This window comes from Geospiza fortis, unplaced genomic scaffold (assembly GCF_000277835.1).
Source record: "Geospiza fortis unplaced genomic scaffold, GeoFor_1.0 scaffold134, whole genome shotgun sequence".
Classification (NCBI taxonomy): Eukaryota; Metazoa; Chordata; class Aves; order Passeriformes; family Thraupidae; genus Geospiza; species Geospiza fortis.
The window spans coordinates 2590654-2601513 of NW_005054396.1; the positions used below are offsets into that span (position 1 = coordinate 2590654).

General features: G+C 42.0%; 1 protein-coding gene across 1 annotated transcript in view; it reads left to right on the forward strand.

Moving 5' to 3' along the window:
- The first annotated feature begins 7110 nt into the window (after positions 1 to 7110).
- The window catches only part of BFSP1 (beaded filament structural protein 1), a 17773-nt gene continuing 14023 nt past the window's right edge, over positions 7111 to 10860 (forward strand). Inside the window, exon 1 of the mRNA XM_005425799.1 lies at positions 7111 to 7712. Within this exon, the coding sequence (XP_005425856.1) occupies positions 7342 to 7712 (371 nt within the window). The 5' untranslated portion in view covers positions 7111 to 7341. The remainder of the gene's footprint in view (positions 7713 to 10860) is intronic.

Here is a 10860-nt window from a genome sequence, read left to right on the forward strand (position 1 = left end):
GAAATAAATTGTATGTGTTTAGAATTTGCAGTCTTCTCTGTGCACAGTGTGTATAATGGTTCATTTCATTTTGAGGCTATTCATCCCCAGTATTGTGATGAAATGTTCCTCAAATGCGTTGAGAGCAGCTCCTCAAAATGAGCACACACCCATGTGGATGCTATTAGAAAAAACATCATCATTTGCCACATGTGTGGTTTTTAACTGTTATTTCCTGGGGACGAAAAAACAGCAACTGCTGCTGGCATCAGAGACAGGGAAGAGATGCTGTGTGCACTTGGGCGCTGCTGGGGAGGAAAGATACACATTTATGGCTCTCTTCTTGCTCCTTTAATTGGCCAGGAAGGGCCAATTACCTCTGAATGCCAGTTTAATCTGAGTGGTAGGTGCCTTTGGTAGCTGTGAGGATCAGGGTCAGCTTTTCAGATTTGCAGGTGCTGGGACATGTGTGGTTTGTGGTCTCACTCATCCTCCTCTGTGAAGGCTGTCCTTAACAAGACACTGGCACTGAGCCACTCATGGGGCAGAGGCAGGAGAGGAGTGGGGCATCTGAGCCATCTCCATTCTCTCCCCAGTCTGCTGGAGGCTCCTTGTCCTGTTTTCTGTGCTGGACCTCCCATTACCGTCAGTGCTTAGTTGCCATTAGCTCTTCCTCTGAATTACCATTGGTAGCACTCCCCAAGCAGCCAGCTTGGCATATGCTGACAGCTGTTGAATATCAGCCAGAAATATAAGTTTATCCTTTTGCCTTCTTTTTAGGTTTTTCTTGTTTCCCTTCCCTGATTCTATTGCTTCATTCATTTGAGGTATTTATTCCAGCAGCAATTGCACATCTCCTCTGGCTCTTGTTTTCCTTGTTTGTCACAGGAGTTTGGACTATTGCCTACAGGGCTCAGGTGAAACCCAGATTCAGTTCAGCTGCCTTTCCACTTTCTTTCTGCCCCCAGGAAATTAAACACCTCCACAGAGAAAGCTTCCTACTCTTTTTTTTCCTATATGTAAGGAAAGACCATTTGGTTTATGAGACATGCTATGTCTTTTCTTTCCTCATATTATGAACTCTTCAGTGAGAAAACTGGATTTATTTTCTCTTTTCTATACTATGAAGTATATTATTGGTCCCATCAAAATTATATATATCTCAATTACTGTGTTTTTCACTCAAAAAAAAAAAAAAAAAGGGAAAAACCTTAAGGTTGCATGGAAAAATTTGGTCTGAAATATTTCATTCATTGAAGACATTCTGAGAAAACAAGAATCGTTCAAATGAATTTTTTTGTGGTTTGAAGTGCCAAGGAAATAGACACAGTGTTTGAAGCTTCTAAATCAACTTTTCAAGAAATGTTATTTCTACAAAGACTGAATAGATATTTCAATTTTAAGCATTTTCAGGGTGACAAGATACAGACATATCAGAGTATCTCCAAAATGTTCTGTCCTTACAAATTAGCAATATTATTAAATAATGAGGTGTATGGATAGGTGCCATCCTGTGCCACATGTCAGGAAATATTAAGTGCTGAAAGGAATGTTATCTCCAATTAGCTCAAACTGTCTTCTTACTTTCTTGAGTTCTACTTTTTCTCCCAGGAGGTCTGCGTTAGTCTGAACCCCTTGTCAGAGATCTCATTTATTTTTGATATGTTGTCCTTTGCTGCTTTCTGCATTATTCAGAAAGGGAAAAATAATCTAAGTGGATAGAATAAAAATAAAATAGAAAATTTAAAATACAATCCTGAGTATTTACCCAATTTTCACATCTGATCCTTTGACTGAAAAGGCATCTATCAGAGTGGCATGTCTTCTGGCTCATAGCCAAAATTAAGGGAAAAACATCTCAGCTTAAGTGGGTAAAATTTGTCTGCCTACCACTGCAATTGGGAAAATCACTTACTTACTATCACAGACTTGCCAGAACAAAACAGACAAAAATTTCCTGCCATTTTAATTTTGTTTATGACCACTACAAAGATTAACAATGTAATTTCCTTTACTCAAATTCCATGCTCATCTCTCTGAAGAGCACAACTGAGCACTAGATGTGTGCAGCAGACTTTCTTCTGGCCTGATTTCAAAAAATCTTAGAAAGGGATCTGTCCCAGTGCTGCTGTTACTTTGGGGTATTTATTTGGGCTGGTCTGTGTCATGTTGTGAGGGGTCAGCATAGAAGAAAAAGCGGGCAATGGGTCTTAGGTGGAAAATCCAAGGGTCCTTTATTCTTCTTGCCACAGTAACAAGAGCTCTCCTGAATACAACCAAACACTAAGACCTCTAACAAGGAGTGATCCCAACTTATATACACTAACATGGAACATTCTAGAAACATCCTAACTAATCATAACAGGCAACATAATCTATACTAACGCAGTAACTCCCATGATCCCATTCAAACAAACTTTAACTCTCCCTAACTTGAAACAGTGTCCCTGAACTTAGGGTGTAGCTTTCCATGGCCTTGAGTTGATCCCAGCTATGACTGGCTTGCTGGCCAGGCCAGGCCATTAGATCTCCACAGGTGTGGGGGGAGATGTGTCCTGAGCAATGCAGCAGATATGTACCTTTATGTCAGCACATCCACCTCTGCTAGGGGACTCATCCATATCCCAGCAGAATTTGGTCCCCCTGAGCAGAAGCAACAGCTTGTTGCAGCACATCTACTATTGCAATGATGACAAAACCCAGCTTCTTTCTTAATGCAAGGCGAATTCTCTGCAGGAATCTCTGGGGTTGTTTATGTCAGAGACTGTCATGGTGCTGAATCTCCAACACACAGCCTGCTCCTGCTGTAGAACTACAGCCCTCTGGTGGCACCAAGTCACTTATTTTGTCAAGAGCTGCATAACATAATAGGGGAAAACTCACCTTTGGGGTTTGACCAGTAACCTGGTGTTGCCTGGAGGGGTAAGAATATCTCTGGGGGAAGAGTCCAAGAAGCAGGGCGCAAGTCAGCATCCATCTATGATGCACTGCATGGACATGACCCACCAGATAAAAACATCTAAAGAAAATTCAGCGACTGAGTGCAAGGGTACTTAAGAAGTGGGAGAGTATTTACCTCACAGGACTAGGAGAGACCTTAGAAATCATTGTCCTGAAAAAATTACTTGCCTTGGGAAGAGGCAAGGACCTCTCAATAGTGTTTTGACAATCAGCAATTAACTCCTCTCTCTCCTAAAGGAGGATGAAACAAGCATCCCTTACTCCTGGATAGAGTTTGTTTAGCTTGATCTTTGAAGTGCTTAAATCACTGAGATCTTGCAATATTTTACTCCCTGTGCTTCATTAGAGGAACGATTAGCCTGCTTGTCTTATATTTCATTCATAGCTTATATTGCACAGTTTAAAGTCATTATTTCTTGATCTATTTACTATGGTCATGGAAAAGGAAGAAACACACAAGACTGTTTTTTTTTTCCCAGTGTGCTGGTCTCTTTCACGTTTGAATATATGTTCTTTGATTCTTCCTTAAAGCTAATCAGCACAAATTCATTTCATCTTTCTGATCAATTATATTCACAAAAGGTTCTGCTTTGAATGTCTTCACAGCAGTTTTTTTCAGATAGTTAATGTTATGTATTTGGACATGGCTCTTGAGCATCAGTTTTCAAAATGAAGAATAACCTCAATTTCCATCTATGAGATCTCAGTATGAAACACTTGTGACACATTTCATTTTCACATCTTCTCTGAGGTAACCCTGGGCTATAGCATCAGGTTCTGAATAAAGCCAAATAACTTGAAAAGACAGCAAGGGTGAATCAAGTGCCTCAGCTGGGCTGTACCGGTAGATAGGATCATTTTATAGCAACAGTTGTACCAACAAACTGTCATATTATTATTGAGAAAACGCTCAACTTGTAGGATTAATTTGAAAACTCTGAGCCCACTGCCTTGGGGGATCTATATGACTCTTACCCTGTCTTAACCCAATGTAGAAAAGGTTTTTGCTATGAGAAAAGAAACAGAGCTGGAAGTTCCCAGGACAGGGAGAGAGTACAGGAGCTCCAGGGTTGCCCCACAGCAATGGCCAGCAAAATTGGCCAAGCACAGCTGGGACTGGACTAGTTCTTATCAGAAAGATAGAGTTCCTTTGGATTGTGACATTTTAAAATGTATTTTATGCATTTTTCTTTAGTTTGAGAAACTTGTGTTGACGTAGCCAAGCAGTAAGGAGTACAAGCAGGTTTTTGGCACTGCCAAAATATACTCATGTTGTGCACTAGGGATTTAGCCAAGTTAAATTGCAAAGTGATTTATAGCAATACAAACAATTAAAGAAGATAAAACCACCTGCTTGTACCAGAGATTTATTGAGCTGTGTAAGTAAACACCCATTCTGGGTTGATGGTGATATATCATGTAGTGCATTTCAACAGCAAAGAACCAGCCTTCAGATTTTGTTATTGGAAGAAGTCACACATAATCTGGGGACGAAGAGGGAAAGTGCAAATTGTTTCTGTATGCTTCTTCTTGTTTATACTGTAGGTGTTAGGATGAAAAGTGTTCTTTATATGTGTTCTTCAATACATACTCATTGATTTAAATCTAAAAATATTTCAAGCAGTTTGTCAGGCATTTCATTGATGTGTATGCAGATAACTTTTCAGTCTTTGAGCCATCTCTAAATAGGAAACAGTGGACAAGATCCTTGTGTAATTCACCTTCGTGGTCCATTAGACGAGCCAAATAATTCAGTGCATAACAGAAGGAGATTGATTTTTCTGAGGTGTTTTTGATTCTTTATTTTTGAAAAGAGTAACAGTTGCAGTTTGTTCCAAACTGGTTTTCCTTTTAGGCTATCTTATTCTGATTTGCTGCATTTGTGTTCAGTTTTGGGCTTGCTCCAAGAAGGACATGGAGGTGCTGCAGGGTCTGCAGCACAAGTCTGATGAGGGGGAGATGAGGGAGCTGCGTGTGTTTAGTCTGGAGAAAAGGAAGTCTGGGGAAGACCTTATCTCTCTCTACAACTATATGAAGGAGGTTGTAGTGAGGTGGGGTTTGTCTTTTCTCCCAAGTAACAAGTAACAGAATGAGAGGAAATGGCCTTAAGTTGTGGTAGGGGAGGGTTAGATTGGATATTAAGAAAAAATTTTTGCTGAAATGGTTATCAAGCATTGGAATAGGCTGCCCAGGGAAGTGGTGGAATCACCATACTTGGAAATGTTAAAAAACTTGTGGATGTGACAGCTGGGGACATGGTTTAGTATTGAACATGGCAGTGCTGTGTTCTTAGAGGCCTTTTCCAGACTTTACCGTTTTATAATTTCTATGATCTGCATGTTCACAAGCTGTCTGGAGGCCAGGGTGACTCCTTAAGTCCCCTCCATCTCAAAAAGTCACTAACACAGAGCCTGAGTCATGTAAGTTTGCCTTGGCCCTGGTGAAGCTGTGTCTGTAGCAAGTCAACAACAGAAACTGCCCAAGATGAGCTCTTGGAATCAGGGATCTCACCTTAGAGACATGCATGTAATAGCAAAGTATGGTATACCAAACCCAGATTTTCCCAGTAGAAAGCGTGAGATAAATTTCGATTTAAAAAACTGGGACTGCAAGGGTTCCCCTGCAGCCAGACCACTGCGGTTAGCGACATGGTGAGTCACTGAAAGGCCCGTCCGTTTACTAAGGAGTTAAGGTCAGCACAGAGTCAGTGCTTCTTCCAGCCACTGAGAGAGAGATGGAATAGCACTTACATGGGCTATTACTTTATTGAAAGTCTGTCTAAAGCCATAAAAACTCTTGCCATGGAAATACACCACGCACAATCCAGCAGAATCTACTTTCTGATCTCTTCTGAAAGACTAACTTTGTTAAAAGCTCAGCTACATTGTTGGGGTAAGCAGGCTGCTCCTGCCAAAGAGCTGCAAATGCCGATATGTTTGTGCAGCATGGAAATCAGTGTTTTCATGTTCAGTGGTTCATAAATATCCCAGACATTTGTGAAAGATCTATCTCTGTTTTGCTATTTATATACCTTGGAAGCAGACTATGGCGCTGCACAGTCTGTGTGCGCAGCCTAATTAAATTTTCTGAGCCAGCATTGATCTTTTCCCATGGCACTTCCAAATAATCTGAAGCAAAATAAGAAATATATAGGAAATGTCTAATGAACATTTTCCCCTTTTGATTCAGATTTAGTAGCAGAGAAACCAAACTTTCTTTTTGAAGTTGAACTTTTTGAGTCACCTGAGCACCAACTTCTTTCTTCACCTCTGTACTTGCCATCAGTGCCTTGAGATCTGTTGGGCTTGAAAATACATGAAATTTAAGTATTCATTTAAGATATGAGCATTAAGAAGTGAAATTGACTTTTATATGAATTATTAGCAGAGATCTCAAAATTGGAGAGGCTTGGTGTTGGGCTTTCTGTCTGGGCAAGTGGATTAGGGAAGAACATGTCCAAGAAATAGGATTTTTCAAAATGAAAGACAGGAAAAAAATACCAGAGGAGATGCATCGAGGGGAAATTAAAGCCTCTTAGGGAATGGCAGCACACAAGACTCCATTACAGTGGAAGTGAAGGAAGAATGGTGGCTCCCCCGGGGATAACATGGAAAGTCCACCAAGTCATGAGGTGACGTGGCTTTTGGCTATACCCAAAGAAAGTGGCTTTCCAAAGAGGCTTTGTTAAGCCAGAGGTTTTAGTACCACTGCTGCTTGGGTTCTTCTCATGCCAGGTAGAATTAACCTGCAGAAAATCCTGACATGAAGCCTGAAGTGAGAACCAAATGACCAAATCTTGCCCATGGATCTGGAGTCATATTAATTTTTAAATACTATCCCATCATTCTAAATGATCACAAAACTGTCAAATAACAAAAATCAAGGGCTGTCATCCACTCACACCAAAATCCTCTCTCAGCAGAAGGCCTCTGTGTACAGCCCTGGGGATGCCCCCATGGGACAAAGCTCTCCCCCCAGCACAGCCATGAAAGGCTTTGAGCTCAGCCTTTAAAACTGCAAAGCAGTTGTTTTGTTTCCCATGGATAATGCTTTAATCCGCCGGGTGAAAGCTGGACGTTGCTCTCTTTTATCCTGGCTGTACACAATTGCAATGCTTGAAAAGAAAAGCCCCTAGCCCTTCTGTACCCGCCGCTCCTCTGAACTGCTGACGCCTGGATGGGCACCTCCAAGGCGGGGCCATTGGGATTTATTTAGTTCACTGCAGCAGATGATGCCTTTAGTGCCACAAACCACCCTGGAGACAAGTCCTAATCATCTGGGGGGGGGGGGTTTTGTTCAGTTCTTCTTTCCCAAACCCCCCAGATGTAATTCAGATCCAAACTGGAGAGACAGGCAGGCACACAAGAGGGGACCCCGGCACTGCACAGCCCCTCTGAAGCCATGTACAGGAGCAGCTTCCTCCGTGAGGTACGCAAGGAGAAGTATGAGCGGTCAGATGCCTATGATGAGCTACGAGGCTCCCCAGAATTCGACAGTTTGGCCCAAGCCCGGGGCTTGGAGAACCTGCAGGAGCTCAACGAGCGCTTTGCAAGCTACATCAACCGGGCGCGTGTGCTGGAACAGCGCAACAGCATCCTGCGCAAGCAGCTGGAGACCTTCCAGCGCATGGATGAGCTGGTGGGCTTGGATGAAGCCTTTGCTGGTCAGATTGAGTTCAACCGGCAACGAATGAGGGAGCTGGCTTCTGACCGAGCCAAGCTGGAGCGGGAGGAGAAGGATGCCCAGCGCATGCTCGATGAGTACTGCAACAAGTAAGGCTTACAATCCGTGGAAGATGAGTGGTGTCATTTCCATAGTTAATCTTTGTAATAAGGATGGGTTCGGTGTCACTGGCTACTTCTTGTGTGTGGGTGATGCCTCTCCGTGTGTATCAGACTTGTCAAGAAGGATGGTATGTAAGCCCATGTAAGCCCATGTAAGGCCGAAAGTAAGGTATCAGGACTTAGGGAGCTGCAGCTCTGCCTTTTATGGTCTCACTGCTCCTAGATGGGAAAATGCCCTCTCCATTCCACAGCAGCAGCCCTGGCACACGTCAGCTCCTGCTGTTCATTAGTCTTAGGAGAACTGTGGTCTGAGCTGCAAAGATGAAATAACCCTATTCAACTACCAGGTGCCTCAAAGCAGGTCTTGTGTCTGAGCAGCCCAGAGTTACACAATGCCAAACATCTCCTGAAATATGCAGGATGTCTCTCAGAATCTCTTATTTACAGCCACTATGAAGCACCTGAGCCAGTCTGTGCCAACCACATCTGTGATGTGTCATGAAAAGAAAGGAGATATATTTTTTCTGGTCTGTAAAATTTACCCTCCTCTTCTTCTTTGCATCTTGTATTTCCATCTCATGCCACTAAAAGAATAGGAATAGGCTTCCCCTAATTTCACCTCTTTAACTTCTGTGCCACCATAAATCAAAGAGCAGGAGCATGCTGATGGAGATGAGTGCTTTCCCTCCAGCAACAGGCAATTTTGGTTACATGGCTTAATTACACAAGAGTTGCTGAGCATTGCTCATAGGACAAAAAAGTTTAATCCTCCTGTTACTTAGGGATTTTTTACCCCCAAAATGTCTGACTACTTCACCCATGAAAATTTAGCACACTGCCAAATGAACAGCCACATTGGGGCTGTAAGCTACAGCATACCTATAGAAATGCCAAGCCCTGATCTCTCTTTTTCATCTGACAGGACAGAATAGCCCATCCAGGTGCACTGAGGCTTATTGCTGCCAGTGGTCAGATGTCCACAATGTCCTGACTCCATGCCAGTGGGTAATGAGCACCTGATTAGGCAGAACTGTATTCCAATATTTATGAGCAGGAAATTCAACTATGAGTCAATGCTGTAATTTAGGTGTTGACTCTGGTACTTGTTCATGTGTTTTTATTACACAGTGCCCATGAGTATTTGACTACACTCGGTACTTAATTTTCTAGCTGCATATTAGTTAAAAATCTATGTGAATAGTACAGGATTAGTAATGTGACACAAAGTAATTTACTTTTATTAAAGCCACTCTAAGCAAACTGTAAATAGGCGGGGAATAATACAGGGCATTGAAAATCCAGAGGAGGAGATAACACCCAGAAAAAGGGGTGTACTTTCAGAAAGTAAGATTTAGGACCTGCTAAAGGGGTAGTTAGTGGCTTCCTAGAAAAAAACAGGTGGTACGTTGTTGTACAATCCTGGGATGCTCACTCAGCAGCTGTAAACAAAAGTAAGAAGGAAACTTTGGCTAAATTCAAGCCAAAAATTACAATTTAAAAATTAAATATACACAGGGCCATGACAATGGAAAGACAGTGTCTGCTTTTTAACCAAATCGCACCAATTGGTTTACATCAACAAGTAATTTTGGTGAGTTTTTTTTTTCATTGGGAACTGCTGAATTTGTCTAGAAGAGAGACATGAACATTTCTTCAGTGTCTTAAAAACTTGGGATGGTTTTGAGTTGCAGGTTTTAAAACAATGCCACTGCTCTAGTAACGTGCTCTGCCATCTGATGGTTCTGATTTCAGTTCCTGAAAGTTATAAACAAAGCTCCCTAAACAAAGTATGGGAGGAATAATCTTCTGTGCCCTATTAGGGGCTGCTGAAACCAGAAACACTCCTGTGCTGAAGACCTGCTCTCCTCCCTGAGTCTGCATTCCGTTGGGAACAGGCACTGCAGGTCTCTTGCTGCAACTTGAACCATAAAGCTTTTGGTGCACTGGGATTAACAAAATCTCTTAGAGGGAGCATTTTTAATCAATTAATTGACAAATGTCTGTGTCCTTCACTAATGCAAAGAATTTTGACTCTTACAACCCATTCTTTCACTCACCTTCACTATTGGGGAAATTAGATTTATATCTAAGCAAACCTTTTAAGCTACATTTATATAAATGGGCCTTTTAAAGTTGCATTTAGACAGAGTAGGGACAAAGACTACTGGGTCTGTGCAATTAAGTGCTCATGAACCATTAAAAAGTAGAACTTAGATTAAAATATATTTTAAAATCCTCTGTGGTTGCATTCATAGCTTTTATCATTAACATGAATAATTCAGATTCTGTACCAGGGAAGAATTCTTTCTCTTGAAGTTGCAAAAAAAAAAAAAGGTCTGGAATAGTCTGGATGCATCTCATAAAAAGACTAATTATGCTACCTTTATTGACCACCACCATCATAGCAACATTGCATCTGGCTGTGGGACAGGATGATATTTCTCTCTCCATGACATTGGGGAAGATGCTGGAATCCAGATTTTAGTGGCCTTGACTGAACAGGATTAATGGACTTCAGAAATTAAAAGTCTTGCTAATCAATTGTTTATTTAAAAAATTTGTGCACTGCTAATGCAGTGAATTTTGAGCATGCAATATGGTTCCCTGGACACAGTAATTGGCACAGTGTTCTCCAGAACAAGATTGCTGTGTGGTGATTCTCTGATGAGCTAACACCCTTTGGGGCTACAGTAGAGACCCAACACGTGTGAGAAAATGAAGTGGTAAACACAATAGCTAGGACATGGGGACTCCACTGGCAAAGCTGCTTTCCAGCCCTGTCTGCAGGGATTTTCTTGGCACTGCTGCTGCTTCTCTAGTGATAGGAAGGACTTTATCCTGCTGCAGCTAAGATGAGGATCATTTGCCTGCCCTCCACAATCTCCACAATCTGCGAGAATATTGTCCTGTGGCTGTCACCTGCTCAGCATTGGCTTCTTGATAACACAGGTAGAATCTGTTCATAAATCAGCAAAACACAACCCTCCTGGGCTCATCTGAGCATTCAGGGTATGACTCTGGATGACAAATATTACTGGCCTGTCCATCATCCTTGTAGGACCTCTCTTTCATAGTCTGTGCTGTCCTTGGTACCCAAATTGCTGCTGTCTGTTGAGAGAAGGTTAGTGAAGTGCAT